Below are 16,238 nucleotides of genomic sequence, written 5' to 3'. Positions count from 1 at the left end.
TAATTTATATGGAATTTAGACGGCAGCGCTGCAGCAGCGCTGCTTCCGCGCGACAATTAGCGACTAATTTGAAGGCGCCCTACAAGTGTCACACATCCGTCAATCCACTAACTAAACACATCACAAACCTTGTATAAAGTGTATAAGCGCGGGGCGGCGCGGCGGCGCGGGCAGCGCGGAGGGCGCGGGGCTGGAGGGGCGGCGGCGCAGGGAGGGCGCGGGGGGCGGCTCGTCCGAGGAGCCCCCGCGGCCCGCGCCGGCGGTGGCCGAGCGCTTCACTAGCGCTTGGCAACTGTAGAGAGAATACAACATTACACTTGTAAACATAAAGACGCATATCCTACAGACTTAGAAAGATGCAAAAAGGATGCATGTTCGTTGGACATTTGTGTGTACCCAGATTTTTAATTTCATGGTACTTTAGCAGAGACGTAATAGTCACAAAATAATCAGCTTACATGACGCTAAAGCTTCGCCGGCTCTGTGTGTATATCCGAGCGACTAACAGCGAAACTAATACAAACATCCGACAATAATCTCACCTCGAGTCAGTCTTAGCGCCACAATCACAGAAGAAGTTGCCAAACTTGGCGTACGACACGTCGTGCGACTTGTGGCACACGCGCGCGACCCAAAACAGCGAAACTAAATACAATCATACGACAATAATCTCACCTCGAATCAGTCTTGGCACCGCAGTCACAGAAGAAGTTGCCGAACTTGGCGTACGACACGTCGTGCGACTTGTGGCACACGCGCGCGCACACGCTGCACACGCCCACGCCGTCCACCATCTTGCACGTGTGGCAGTGGTACCAGTGCTGGTTCATGAACTCCCGTTGGGTGACCGTGAATGTGCAGAGCTTGTACTGGAGCATCGCGTCTTCGTCCTGTAGGGTTGGGAAACATAAGTTAAAAATACGATATTCGGAAGAGTACAATAGCACTATCTATTTCCATTTAGGGTGCTACGCAAGGCAAAGAGAGCATTACAGGTACGTAGTTTTTTGTATGGTCCGCGATATGCGCTGGTGAAATGAAATATAAAAGTATCTGGAAGTCTTACAGAATCATCGGCGCTAGTGTCGTCATCGTCTTGCTGCTCGTCGGTGCACTCGAAGTCGAAGCCGAGGTCGGACGGAGACTCCCATGTGGGACTGACAGAGCGCCAAGCTGAAACAAACACGCTGTGTAAACATTCGGTTTAAAATATGAAAAGGGATCGTCCGACTAAGCAGGGTGTTTAGCATAGGTGGCCACTGTCTGGCGATAAAATGTCGGGAATTTGTAGTTTTAAAATATCACGGTGTATGATTTTGCGTATTTTCGCTTCACTGCCATCTATTGGTAGTCTAGGATACCGTAGCAACTGAATCTATACATCTTACGCGTATGGAGTATAGATGTCGCTACACTACTTAGCCGGTGTACTCCGGCAGCACTTCCGGGCTGCTCAGCTGCTCCACGCTGTTGTACTCACTGTGCGGCTGCGCGCTGCTGGTGGCGTGCAGCGCGTCGGCGAGGTAGGCCAGCAGCGCGCCGCACGACTCCAGCTGCGGCGCCACGCCCGCGTCCGCCGCGCCCGACTCCAGCTTCTCCAGCACTTCCGGGCTGCTCAGCTGCTCCACGCTGTGTGAGGAATGTGGTATTAATGCTTGCTACTAATGCTGATAGATTCCTCGGCAGCTTTGAAGTGTTACGGACAACAGATACTACTAGAAAAGACCAGCTAGCGAGTGAGTGAACGAATTAGCAAAAAAATTCTTCTGAATGACTTTGTTTATTCACATAGACCTGGCTGACAAGGCAGAACCCCCGCCATGATGAGAGCTTGTTACATTTAAACAGCATCATCGAATATAAATACTTGACCACTTTCAAATCAATCTACCCATTTCGTTAACATACTCAAGTTGCAGACAAATATAGGTACTCTACACATTGTACAGTTACACAAAACTCACCAAACATTCAACTGGTTGACGCAAGCCTGGAACAGCTGCTTGTGCCCCTGTCCGTTGTGCGCGTCGGCTAAGCGACACATCTCCTTGAGCAGCAGCGGCGCGGGCGCGGTGTCGCCGCAGACTGAGATGAGTAGAGCTAGGCAGCGCTCGCTGACTTCTTCCGTGCTGGGGATTAAATTTGTTGTTTATACAGTTTGGAATTTTATCAGAAAAGGTAGTATTGCTTATTATGGCATGTACCTACATTGGAATCAGGCAGTTTTTCTATACATTTCGTTCATGTCTGTTAGAAAGAGTGTTCTTATTTTCAGCGAGTTGGTATCACTGCAGAGATGGACTATTGGTTGTCGCCGTGGTGAGAGATTACAAAATAAAATTAGTTGTCAGTCGCTGACTGTCCAGGGTGCACCGGAAGGTATATATACTGGGTATGAACTGTTGACACGTCACTCGAAGAGGTTATTTTCATGTACCTCTCAGAAGGAGTACCTACTTAAAAGTCACCAAATCATATTTCCTCAGCATACACTCACCAGTGCATAGTGATGTGCTTGCACAGGTGCGTCAGCAGCAGCGCGTTGTCGTTGGTGGCGTCGGAGAGCGGCACGGCCGGCGCGTCCGGCACCGCCGCCGCCTCCGGCTTCGCGTCCGACCAGCTGCCGGTATCTGTGAAATAAATTGGTAAAAATTAAACACATATTTGCTAACCTATATCTATAAAAATAAAAATGAATTGATGTTCGTTAGTTTCTTAAAACTCGAGGGTATAGGTATGGTAGCGTAGGGTAAAAGACAATATAAGAGTAACTTATAAATAAATGGAGAAAGCTTACCAGAGTTAGTTGATGGTTGCGCTGTATCAGATTGAATCCTAGGCGCTGGCGATCTGAAACAGGTAAACCGATCAATTATATCATATTGAATGCCATTTGATGAATATGTTTTACCATGGAATACCAATTTAAAGTGTGATAAAAAAATCAAAACAACTCACGGTGTATCAGTAGGTTCAGTCCTGAACACTGACCGCAAAGCATTGCGTAGCGCCAGCGAGGCGGGGTTGGGCTCGGGCGCGGCGGTGGTGGGCGTGGCCAGCTCCGTCTCCACCGGGCTCGCATTGGCCGTGCCCGCCAACGGTGGCGCCGCTACGGGGGATTGCGGAGTTAGTGTTGGTCAGAGTATATAAAATGGTAACCGCTTGATTGAATATGGGGTCTTGCAATGGCGGATTTTTTTTGCACAAAAATTTGACAAGTGAGCGTGTCAGATGAAAATTAAAAATCCACTATTGCCCATCCCCATATTAGTGGTTGTCGGTAATCGGATATTTGCGAAGTTAGATGGAAGTTTATATATGTATTTTTAACTGAATTCAGTATGAATAGTACTGTAAAATTTTCTTCTAATTTGAGAGAAGCCTTTCATAAATATCCGACGTCCATATTAAATTTGCGAGCAACTTATAAGATAGCATCAAGTAGAATCGGTGCAGGTTTGGAACAACTATTCGCATAGAGCTCATACAAGCAAACATTCCATCTAAAATAGTCTTGGGGATTTTTATAAGGTTCTCTACAATTTCGTCAAGACAAATAACAGGATCCAGTATTGGTGAATTCTAGGTCGCGCATGCAGTACAGTCAGTACACAATAATCGCCTCCGTTTTCATGCCAATATTAGCTATTGAACTGTTACATGGTTTACTGATCTTTACACAACCACGTATGAGCGACTAACAGTTCAAAAACCTTAAAAGCTAAACTTTTTAAGAATACAGGGGATATTTTACAGGCTGTTGAAATAGAGGTTTTACAAATACAGGATCGCAAGGAATGGTATCACTTTCATACTAAGCAACCATAATTACGACCGTGCTGTATGGACATTTAAACAATTATGGCTTATCAGGTTGTTACCTTTCGGAGCTTTTACTTTGGGGCCTGGTGGAAATGCTGTGCAAATAAGAAGAACAGTCATGTATCTTTTCACACAAATATGATACCAGCAGTGGAGATGACCCAACTTATTTTACCATTAGGTTAGTATTTCCACACCAGAATGTGATATGATGATATGATAGTGGTTTTAGATGGACACACTCTGAAAACACAATGCTAACTACAAATGAACTGTTCCCTAAGTGGCAGAGTGATTTTGAGAGCTTACGTAATCGAAATATTTAGTTTTCAACACACAGAGACATACAATGTATGCCTTTGACAGCTGAAAAATTATTTCATTTACATAAACTTGCCACAACCACCACTCAGAGTACAGGCAAGGGATTCCCTTGCCTCAAATCACAAGCAAGTTAAGTCACTATATTTACACCCACATAAAACCTATAGCAGCAATGTACCTGGTCCTCCGAAGCAGATGTGCGACAGTAGACTGGCCACCTTCTCCTTATCCGCGACGCCGAGGAACTTGCACACGGAGATGCAGAGGGCGCTACTGAGCTCAGAGCTCTCGCACCCGGCGAATATCTTTATGAACAGTCTGTGGGCGAAAGTAGGTAATTCAGTATTATTTTACGAGAGCTGAACCTTGTTTATACCTACGAAATGACATAGATTCTCACTTGACTATTCTATTCTATTCTATTCTCTGTGGGGGTGTCAGTACCTGCACCTGGCTCTCTCGAATGGAACCTTTGTGCATATCCCCAAGGTCTAAACTGCCTTCCTAAGCTTGGACCATTTCCCACCACGCTGGTCCACTGCGGGTTGGTGGGTTCACATATCTAGATGTGCTAAATCTAGATATGCAGGTTTCCTCACGATGTTTTCCTTCACCGTAAGAGCGATGGTATACATTGTACTTAAATTCAGAAAAGAACTCATTGGTACATGTCAGCGCCGGGATTCGAACCCGCATCTCTTGCGTGAGAAGCGGGCGCTTACCCGACTGAGCTACCACCGCTCCAAGACTCTCACTTGACTAAATCAACCATTTTACACCTAGTCTGTACACCATCAAAAGTTTTTCCTCCCATTATTTACAGTCCAACTATAAAGTCATGAAAACGGAATGGAAACATGTATTTAACTTTATGTAAATAACTGCCAATTATTAAATCTTTGCGAAATCGCACTCTCCGATTTCATTACATACTTTGAAGTTCATATAGTGATAGTAAACTTACTTGATAACCCGTTCAGCATACGGATTCCTGGCGTTCGGAGCGGAGAGGAGGATCTTCCCGAGAGAATACTCTGAGCCCTCAGCGAACACCACTTCATAGGCGAGTCTGCCGGCCGGCCGGTCGAGAATCTTCTCCCAGTATTTTACCTGGACAAATAGTTATGATATTTTTCGTTAGTACGATATTTGTATAAGCGCAATATAACAAATTACATCCGATCGCATATTGGTTTGCCTCGAGTAAGGCCTATGATCTCCATCAGTGGATGGCTTCTGACGACGACTACAGTTCTTCAACTGCTACGGGCCTGGATGTAAATAACTTCTGAACGCTTCCAGTGGCAAACTACGGGGATACCTATGGATTGCACAACGCACGTCTCACCTCTGCACTATAAGAAACGTATACGAAACTGTTCAGAATACATAACATAACTCGCATAAAACCCACCATATGCCGCAAGGTCTTCTCAGTGGCGGGCTGCTCGTGGATCAGCTGCTCCGCCTTCAGCTGCTACGGCAACAGCGTCGTCAGCGTGCAGGAATGAGGCTCCATCATGAGTTACTTACCATTTATGACACAACCAAGGTCTTCTTAGTAGAACGCTGCAGCCAGCGACTATAACCCTGGACACTACGGAACTAGATGCAACTAAATTCTGAACGCATCGAGTCATAAACTCTGAAGAAAGCCTATGCTCTGAACGCATCCAGTGATAAACTCTGAAGGAAGCCTATGCTCTGGCAGGAAACCTACACAAAACTGTTCAGAACACACTCGTATTTATAACTCACCATATGGCGCAATGTCTTCTCGGTGGCGGGCTGCAGATGCTCCACCAGCATGGGGTAGGTGGTGCGCAGGATGTGCTCGTGGATCAGCTGCTCCGCCTTTAGCTGCTGCGGCACCAGCGTCGAAAGTGTGCAGGAGTGAAGCTCCGACAGAAGCAAGGATACGCTCCAATGGAGGCATGTTTATGTCCAATAATGGACTGCGATTGCACTGTTACTGACGTCGAATAAAACCTTTTACTGCTACGGGATCGGATGACAATATAATAACCCAAGCAAGGTCTTCTTAGTAGCCAACTGCAGTCTGCGACTATATCCCCTGACGGATACTACGGAACTAGATGCAACTTACTTCTGAACGCATCCATTGATTAACTCTGAAGAAAGCCTATGCTCTGGCAGGAAACCTACACAAAACTGTTCAGAACATATTACAATAAATGACTCACCATATGGCGCAAGGTCTTCTCAGTGGCGGGCTGCAGATGCTCCACCAGCATGGGGTAGGTGGTGCGCAGGATGTGCTCGTGGATCAGCTGCTCCGCCTTCAGCTGCTGCGGCACTAGTGTAGTGAGGGTACAGGATAGGGGCTCCGACATGAACTCGAGGCGGCCGTCCGTCTGGAAAAAGAGGTGTAATTTAAAGAAGTGTCCAAATTATAATTAAAATGATACCGCAGTGCCCTGCGCTCGATGTTGTTCGCGCAAGTATCTACATAGATTATACATACTCTGTAGTCTCTGTACGCTATGTGTTCTGCCCGAATATGATTACCTACATACAAAATATAAACAAAAACTTTTTGATCTGATAACCCAATTTGGATGAGTCTGTCTGGCAAAAAACTCTTTCAAATCACCTATCAAAAACATATTACAACGAGCCCATGTTAAACCGATAAAACACTCTCGATCAAGTCACCTCAGCATTCAAATAGAAACTACATCCAACGGTTTTGGAGCTACCAAATCTGGTAGGATACAAGTAAGTTAATAAAACCCCATAATGCCCTCACCAGCGCGGGCACGACGAGGTCCCCGGCGGCGGCGGCCAGCGCGGGCTCCTCGGCCAGCTTGCCCGCGCCCGCCTCCAGCAGCTTGGCGGCCGAGTAGCCGAGCATGCGCAGCGACGCCCACGCCGAGTACACGCCGCCGCAGCTCATTATCTCGCAGTGGGAGGACACCAGGTTGAGGACGGCGCTCTCGGAGGGGATGATGTCGTTCGCGTAGATTGCCTGTGGAATTAAGTAGTTGTTTATTGGCTGTAAAAAGAAATGATACTAACACTGACAGTCTCCTAAGTTAAACGATGATGGCTGGCATTTACACCGGCTTTCTGGCGTTTGTTCTTTAATACTTCAACCATGAGGGATGAGTAAAAGGAGCCCCCTGAGTGACGCATCAACTTTAGGTACCTTATACAGGTACCTACGGCCAGCACCCTTGAGAGTTAGAGGCTGACGATAAATCTAACTGGCTAATCCTTTCATCACGGTATTATATTCCAGCTTTATTATTTGTCACCAAAAAGAAAAGGCTAAAAAGAAAACAACACTGAAACAGAAAGCTGATGATATGATATAGCAAATACTTACAGTGTTCCTAGACTGAATCGGCGGTGGTGCCGACAGTCTGTCCAATGCTTGCGAGGCATTGGCCGGCATCTGCGCTCTAAGCCACGCCCCCAACGCTGGCGGGGGTGAGGGCCCCGCCCCCGGACCAATGGGACAGAGGGTGCCACAGACCAATAGCCGGGTGGCGTTGACCGCTGCTACTGACTCCGATGCGCCGGTTTCTGTCAGGCATTCCAGCTCCATTCCGGCGCTTATTCTAGAAATAGAAAAGCTTATTAATGAAAGCAGTTTATCGGGGGACGGACTGATAGTAAGGGTGGCTTGCAAGCCACCTTAGATTTAATTTTGTATAACTTTGTTGTGCACAACAAAGTTATACAAAATTAAATCTATGACCTCTTGCTCTGACATTATACTGTCAGAGCAAGAGACAAACAATTTAATTTTGATTAACTTTATTGTGCAAGACACCCTAAGTAAGGTTCCTATCATTTTTTTATAATTTGAAAAAATATTGTTGACATACCTACGTCCTATGCCAGTTTTTTCTAGCTGCCACGGTTATGGTACCTGTCTTTCCTGTCCCATAATTTTTTCAAGCCTGTATAGACTAGTGGCGCCACCTACCGGCAACAGTCCACCAGGGTGGCGAGCAGCTCCAGCAGGTCCGGCATGAACTGGTGCGCCTCGGCGGCGGACGCGGCGTCGGCGAGGCAGATGTGAGTCTAGACACTAGTACAGTAGACTAGTGGCGCCACCTACCGGCAACAGTCCACCAACGTGGCGAGCAGCTCCAGCAGGTCCGGCATGAACTGGTGCGCCTCGGCGGCGGACGCGGCGTCGGCGAGGCAGATGTGAGTCTAGACACTAGTACAGTAGACTAGTGGCGCCACCTACCGGCAACAGTCCACCAACGTGGCGAGCAGCTCCAGCAGGTCCGGCATGAACTGGTGCGCCTCGGCGGCGGACGCGGCGTCGGCGAGGCAGATGTGCAGCCGCACCAGCGCCGCGTCGCACGATATCACGTCCAGCAGGGACGGGAGACCGGACGCTGTTACAATAAAATATAATAAGAAGAGTTACATAGAAACGATACATAGGGGTGGATTGAAGGTGTCACAATAGAATATACGAATAAGTAAAAGTTACATAGAAACGATACTTAGGGATAGACTGGGAAAAATGTGCGGGCTAAGGGCGTAAACCAAACTGTGAATCGTCGCGAAGCGAGCTTACAGAAAGCTCGAAGCTCTCACCTATGGAAGCTCACTAATGCGAGGCAAAATCTTTCACAGTGTGAGAAATTACATTTTGGCTGCTAACCACACCAACGTTAAACCGCCACCAACACAGTTCATCTTTGTAACTTTTTGGAATGCAAAATAATCAAGGTTATTTACCCGTAATGTTCTCTTTCAAATGCTTGATGATTTTAGAGGCGAGCCAGGCGCTGTACTTGATGTTGTCGCACGAGGCGCTCACACCGGCTAGTAGATTCTCAGCGTACTGAAACAAAACAAAAGTAATTCAGTAATGAATGGCTGCTTCGTGTAAGATTATTAGGGTTGTCAGACAAAGACCGAACCCTGGAAGATGTTGGGTGAGGCGCTGGTGTAGTCAAATTCGAGCGACGTCATTGGTGCATGCAATGCCGCTCGCTCGCTATTCGTCTATAGATGCAGACGGATGTGATTTTTCCGACTTCAGAATTTTAGTTGATCCTTACCTGTCTGATCACAGACAACATAACTACTAATGAACATACCTGCGTATACATGCCTGTTTATGCATGCATGCCACGGGTTGAAGACCTTCTTATTATCCGCTCTAGGTGCCCAGATGAGCGCGTGAAGCGGCAGCGGCGCGGGCAGCTCACTACTACTCTATATGACCATAGACTATATAACTACTACTAGACATACCTGCGTGTACATGCCCTGTTTGACAAGCGCGTCCTTGAGCCACGGGTTGAAGACCTTCTTATTGTCCGCTCTAGGGGCCCAGATCAGCGCGTGAAGAGGCAGCGGCGCGGGCAGGTCGGCCGCCGTGCCCGCCGCCAGCTTGTCCATGTGCGGCGTGGCGGGCGGCATGCTTACTACTAACCTGTGGACGGGGAATGGTTTAGGTATAGGTTTTTAAACGAGCTTAGCATCGGCATTCGAAGAAGTTATCCAATGAAAATATAAAAAAAAATATGACATTATTTTTGGTGTACATTTTGTCCAGCTGTGAGGGCCAGGTCCACACACCAATATGATAAGATGATAGAAATGATAAAAGAAGTATATAACTTATGATAATTTGATTTATTTAAACTGATAACTATTCTATAATGATATGATGATGAGTACGTGTCGCGCGCGGTTGATGACGGACAAGAACTGACTTAATTTACGTCGCTAAGGTAAAACTGTTAACATAGCAAAATGTACGGCTATTGGCCCGTACATACTCCCCCACCAGAGAAGGAAGAAAAATCTACTAAGTGAATGATAAAAGCAGAAAAAAAATATTATATGATATGATGATGAATGACATGAGACATGATGATTGAACAATATTAATTTCATTATTTAAAATAAAACTTAAAGTCCACTAAAGTATTATTTAAAATTCGCACTCATTTATTTTTGCTTTCACATTGATCTATTGAACTTTTTATTACGCTGGCTCACTATAGGGACTTTGTAACCACTCTCACTACACTGAAAATTTAAATTATCACGACCGAAATTTGCTATTTCACATGCACTACACTTAACACTATAGAGAACAGCGGGCTCGGGCTTAGGGCCGCCCGTGGCCGTCGCCGCGCCCTCGGCGGAGCGCCCGCGCCGCCGCGCGCGCCTCCACAGGAACCAGCCGCCCGCCGCCGCCATCACTCCCAGCATGCTGTACACTACCGTGTATTGATGGATGTCGTGATATGTCGCTCTGTCTGATAATAGCGGAGTTTCTTCTTTCATAGCATCTATTTTCTGCTTGATTAAATTTAGCTCTGATTCGTGATACTCTGATATAGTCATATTAGCGTTAACAGGTAAGGTAATGTTGATGATGTTGTTGATTGGTGCTATTTCTGGGATTGATAAGTCGGCCTTCATGGTCAGGTTGTTCGACCTTTGGTAATGGGATGTTATGGTTAATTCCTTAGCTCTGATAGTGCACTCTCCAGACAAAGAGAATAATCCAGCCTGACTGAGCTGTAGCGCGACAGCTTGGTCTTGACATAACACTTTGATGTTGCATTGATTACAACAAAAATACATATAACTATTGATGGAATGTAATTCTATCCAACTGTTTCTACAGTCAGTGATAACTGAGTTACAAATGGATGTTTGATTATTCTTCTCGCATAAACTGTCATCATTTGATATATGGTACGTTGGTTTGCTGATATGGCATAAAATTGTTTCTTCGTTTTGGTTTAGGCATGTATTAATATCTTCGGCAGTAATAGGTATCATAGACTCTTTCTGTAGGTTTATCGCTACGTAACTTGATATAGGTATTATTTTCATCATATTCTTGTGTGATTGTTTCGGAATGGGAAGGACTTGATATATTTCGTACGTATTTCTTGATAGTAGAGGTATAGAAATCTCGAAGATTAAATACTCTCTTGATATTTTTGATTTTACTTTAAGAAGATGATAAAGTTTAGGTAATTGTACCTCTGATGTCGGGATGCTTAAATCTCTCGGTATTTGTGCTGATATGATGTTTAATTCTTGGCGTAATTGTTCCGGGGTCAACATATGCAAGCTCAGCTTTCCATTGTATATATCTGTGATGGTGTCAAGTAGAACTGTCTGCACAGATTTAAGTTGATTTAATAAATTGTTGGCTATTATTGATGATATAGTGAAATCGTTTATCAGTGATGAGTAATTTATTTGTTTCCCCATGGTATTCATTGTGTTTTCGAAACTTGATAATCGTTGATTGATAGATTTGTGCTGTTTATTTATAAAACTCTCCATTCTTTTCATAAGGTTAAATTCTGCCTCTACAACTGACGTTTGATTTTTCCATAACTTCGCTAAATGATTTTCATTTTCTCTGATAAGGCTGATGTCCCTTTCATATTTTGAAGCGAACTTATCGTCTAATATTCCGAATAAGTTGTTTGCTAGGTTTCCAATACCGTTTATCAGTCCGCGACGATGCCGTCTGTCGTACACGCTTGGCCTTTGAGTCAGCAAAACGTCATTGTAGTAGCGTATTTCCGAGAACCCGTGCTGTAATTGTGATATGATCTGTTCGCAATGTGACTGACCTCTTATCGCAGAACATGAGCTGTCCAGGTATTTTAATTGTTTATTAAGTGTTTCTATTCCAGCCCAATACGGATCTAAGTCATAATAGACAACGAGTCGCCAGTCGTCCTTTATGATTTGCATGTTGGTCAATTTGTCGAAGTACAACATTTGATTAGGTGGTAATTTTGTGAAGTTGTAGGCGCATTGTGACGTGGTTAACATGCTGAAGAAAAACAATAATGATGTGGCTAATGATAAAAGATTTATGTTTTTCTTCCTGATTGTTCTCTGTGGTCTTTTATTATTTTCTATTGATGCAGTGGGTTGTTTTAGGTCTTGATTGCTTGATGAAGATGATACGTTTTCGGAGCAGTTAGTTGATTGGACAGGTAGACGAGAGAGTTTTACGATAGGTCGTTTTAACACTCCGTTCTTCGTCTTCACAGACACCACCCTCACATACCCATCCTTTCCGGGGTGTGTCTCCAGTACTCTACCTAGCGCCCACTTGCCGGGCGGTAAATTGGCATCTTGAATGATAACGATGTCTCCTTCTTTGATATTAGGTTGCGGTGAGCGCCACTTGGGACGAATTGATAATTGTGAGAGATATTCTGCTCGCCATCTCTTCCACACATCTTGATATATTTTCTGTACGAGATGCCATCTTGTGCGGAGATCGTGTTCTGTTTCGACGATTGTCAAGGTTGGACCGCTTGCTAAGAAGTGAGCTGGAGTTAAATAGTCTAGCTCCTCCGGATCCTCACTGATAGCGCACAAGGGTCGCCCGTTTAAGCACGCCTCAATCTGGGTCAACAGTGTTGCATACTCTTCATAGGTTAGTTTGTGTGTTCCTATTACTCTCGTTAGGTGCTTTTTCACTTGTTTCACAGCTGCTTCCCAGATTCCTCCAGCCGAAGGCCATGATGGGGCCTGAAAATGCCATTTAATTTCCATTTCTGATAGTTCACTGATAAAATGATGATCGATTGATTTTAATGTTTCTTCATACTCTTGCTGTAAAACTCTGTTTCCTCCAATAAAGTTAGTACCGTTATCGGAATACAGATTTCGGGGGGTCCCTCGTCTCCCCGCCATTCTGCGAACTGCGGCCAGCAGTGCAGAGGTTGATAGATCTGATACTAGTTCTAGGTGTACGGCCTTTGTCACCATACAGACAAAAACTGCTATGTATCCTTTGCTGGTCTTTATTCCACGCCCTTTGTTGGCTTTTACCATGATATGTCCTGTGAAATCCAGTCCCGTGTGATAAAATGGACGGGATGCATTGATCCGGTGTTCCGGTAAATCTCCCATTAACTGATCGGCTTTGCTTGGACTGTGCTTTCTGCAGGTTACACATAGTCGCAGTTGTTTTTTGATCTCCCGGTTTCCTCCCACTATCCAGTATTTCTGTCGAAGAAACGCTGAAGTTATCTTGGGGCCTCCATGATATGTATGTTCGTGACCGTGCCTGATCAGAAGTTCCGTCAACTTGCCTTTTGTCGGTATGATAATTGGATGCTTCATTTCAGGATTGATATATGCGTTCTTGATTCTCCCACCAACTCTCATGATTCCTTCTTCATCTAACTGAGGTCGCAGGCTAAGTATTTTGCTCTTTGATTTGATTTCCCTTTTTGCTTCTAAGCACTGAATTTCCTTTTCATATTCCTCACGTTGAACATGCTTAATGATAATGGTTTTGGCATGTCGCAATTCTGATATAGTTAAATATTTTTGATAATCTGCCCTTTTGTCTGATAGATATTTGATAAATCGTGCAAGCCACGCTGTTGCTCTTACAGCTTTTGAAAATGAGCTGTAGTGATCCAGTATCTTTGTGATTGCATTTTCTGATTTAAGAACACTGTTCACTTGTTTGATCTTTTTTAACTCCTCTTCAGTCGAGTAAAGTGTCCTTTCGGCATCTCTGTTTTGATATGTAGGTAACCACGAGGGCCCTTGCCACCATAGACTATGGTTTTGTAGTTGCTCCGGTGTGATACCTCTACTTGCGCAGTCAGCCGGGTTGTCCTTGGATTCCACATAGCGCCAGCAGTCCGGTGGTATAGACTCGATTGTTTGCTGCACTCTGGTTGATACAAATGACTTCCATCGCCCTGGTTCACCTTGTAGCCAGGCTAAAGTCACCATAGAATCCGTCCAGCCGAAAACTGATATTTGATAGGTTGGGAAGCAGTCCTTCACCTTGGACATGACCTTTGATAGTAAGTGTGCTCCGCATAACTCGAGACGAGGTAAAGATACTTCTTTCTCCAGTTTTTTGATAGGTACAAGTCTCGCTTTCCCGATTACTTGACTTACATATGTCTGTCCTGCTCTTCTGATTACACTATAAATGACGCAAGCGTAAGCTTTGGTTGATGAGTCACAGAAGCCGTGCAATTCTATGACGTCGCTGCCATTTGTTTGTAACCATCTCGGTAACCTGATATCGTTGATAGCGATTAATGTTTGTTGTATTTTGATCCACTCCTTTTCAATATTTTCGGGTAATTGACTATCCCATTGTAGGTCATAGGCCCAAACGCTTTGAAAGATGAGTTTGAGCTTTGTTGTCACGGGAGAAAGCCACCCTAACGGGTCGAACAGTTTTGATATTTCTGATAATAGTGATCTTTTTGTTGGTTTGGTTTTACTTGATTTCGAATCGCGTTTCAATTCAAACGAGAATACGTCCTCCTTCGGATGCCAACGTAACCCCAGCGTCTTCATGGATTCTTCGTGTCTGAAATCAAATGCATGTTGATGGCTGTCAGTTACATGGCTTCCTTGCAGTAACTCTTGACAGTTTGATGACCACTTTCGGAGGTTGAAACCGCCTAATTTTAGTAGCTCAATTAAATCTGATTGTAATTGTTTTGCTGATGATAATGAGTGGTCGCCATGGAGCACATCGTCCATATAAAGGGATTCTTTTACCACCTTTGCTGCTGCTGAATATTTCCGTTGATACTCTTCTTCACTCGCTAGATGACGCAGGGTCATCATAGCTAGATATGGGGCTGAACGGGTCCCATAAGTCACGGTCGTTAAAGTGTATTCTTTGATAGGTTCATCAGCTGAATCTCTCCAGACTATCTTCTGAAATCTCTGATCTTCTTCTGCGACCCATATCTGGCGGAACATCTTTTCAATATCTGCAGTAAAAGCGTATTTATACTGTCGCCACTTCAAGATAAGAGTTTGGAGGTCTTGCTGCAGATTTGGGCCCCGCTCCATGAGGTCATTGAGACTTAAGTTTGATGGCAGTCCTGGTGTGCTAGCATTGAAAACAACTCTTAACTTGCTGGTAATAGAGTCCTCTCTAGTCACATGATGATGGGGCATATGATAGTCGGGTTTCATGTTGTTATCGGCTGGTATCATATGACCGAGCTGTTTATATTCATTCATAAATAGTTTATATTGTTCCGAGATGTTTTTATTGTTATTTAATTTTCGTTCTAATTGATGAAATTGGGCGAAAGCTTTTTGTTTTGTTGAACCCAATTTTTCTTCAAAGTTTTGCTTCATTGGCAGTCTTACTTCATATCTTCCGTCTGATCTGCGTTTTGTTGTTTCTTCGTAAAACTTGATGACATTTTGATCTGATACTGATAATGATGATGTTTCCGTGATATCCTCGATTTGCCAAAACCGTTGTATTTCGTCCATGTTATGTAATACGATGTTGCATTGATATGATCTGTAATTACCGCTTAAAATCCAACCTAAGCGCGTCTGTTGCGCAATAGGAAGGTTGTCATCAATTTTACAAATTCCATTCATTAATATTTTTGAATATACTTCTGCTCCTAGCAATAAATCTACTGGACGGCTCACGTAGAATTTAGGGTCCGCTAGGTTGATATTTTCTAAAAAGTTCCACTGTGGTTCCGCAAATGAATAACTAGGCAAGTTCCTGATAAGATGATTCATGATAAATGCTTCTGTAGAGAATGAAAAGTCGTGGTTTATTGATGAACATTGTATGCTGATTAAGCCCTTACAACTGTTTTCCTTCATTCCTACTCCTGATATAGTTCCTAGGCATTTTTTCCGCGAAAGACCAAGCGCTTGTACCGCTCGCTCCGTGATAAGGGATGTTTGAGATCCTTGGTCCAGCAAGGCTCTGAATGTATGATAGCTCCCGTCGGCTCCCTTGATATTGATAATTGCTGTTGCTAATAGGATCTCGGTGACGTTATGTGGTTGCAATGACACGTGCGAAGTTCCACGTATTTGACCATTTTCCATTCTTGCTGATGATGATTGTGGCTGTGACACGCCCGAGCGTTGAACTCTTGCAGTAACCTGATTATTTGTTTGCGCATGTGTGTATGCGTATGCATCATGTATGATAGTGTTGTGTGGCAAATTGCACTCACGACAACGTTTTTCTGATATGCAGGGTTTTCCGTGATGGCAATAAAGGCAATTTTTGCATAGCTCATACTGCTTGATAATTTTAAGTTTGACATTTCCAGGCATTT

The 16,238-nt window shown here is 44.5% G+C and overlaps 1 protein-coding gene across 1 annotated transcript in view; it reads right to left on the bottom strand.

Moving 5' to 3' along the window:
• LOC105386572 (E3 ubiquitin-protein ligase UBR4) overlaps positions 1-16,238 on the bottom strand; it is an 80,642-nt gene that overhangs the window by 41,792 nt on the left and 22,612 nt on the right. The window contains exons 20-35 of the mRNA XM_048625952.1: positions 9,397-9,577; positions 8,875-8,980; positions 8,372-8,525; positions 7,496-7,730; positions 6,917-7,135; positions 6,351-6,521; positions 5,111-5,256; positions 4,325-4,464; positions 2,959-3,109; positions 2,798-2,850; positions 2,498-2,630; positions 1,965-2,129; positions 1,481-1,629; positions 1,067-1,173; positions 676-890; positions 129-292 (exon numbers count right to left, since the gene is read on the bottom strand). Of these exons, the coding sequence (XP_048481909.1) occupies positions 129-292; positions 676-890; positions 1,067-1,173; positions 1,481-1,629; positions 1,965-2,129; positions 2,498-2,630; positions 2,798-2,850; positions 2,959-3,109; positions 4,325-4,464; positions 5,111-5,256; positions 6,351-6,521; positions 6,917-7,135; positions 7,496-7,730; positions 8,372-8,525; positions 8,875-8,980; positions 9,397-9,577 (2,489 nt within the window). The remainder of the gene's footprint in view (positions 1-128; positions 293-675; positions 891-1,066; positions 1,174-1,480; positions 1,630-1,964; positions 2,130-2,497; positions 2,631-2,797; positions 2,851-2,958; positions 3,110-4,324; positions 4,465-5,110; positions 5,257-6,350; positions 6,522-6,916; positions 7,136-7,495; positions 7,731-8,371; positions 8,526-8,874; positions 8,981-9,396; positions 9,578-16,238) is intronic.

This window comes from Plutella xylostella, chromosome 15 (genome assembly GCF_932276165.1).
Source record: "Plutella xylostella chromosome 15, ilPluXylo3.1, whole genome shotgun sequence".
NCBI classification, from domain to species: Eukaryota; Metazoa; Arthropoda; class Insecta; order Lepidoptera; family Plutellidae; genus Plutella; species Plutella xylostella.
This window is presented reverse-complemented; position numbering and strand designations above follow the sequence as displayed.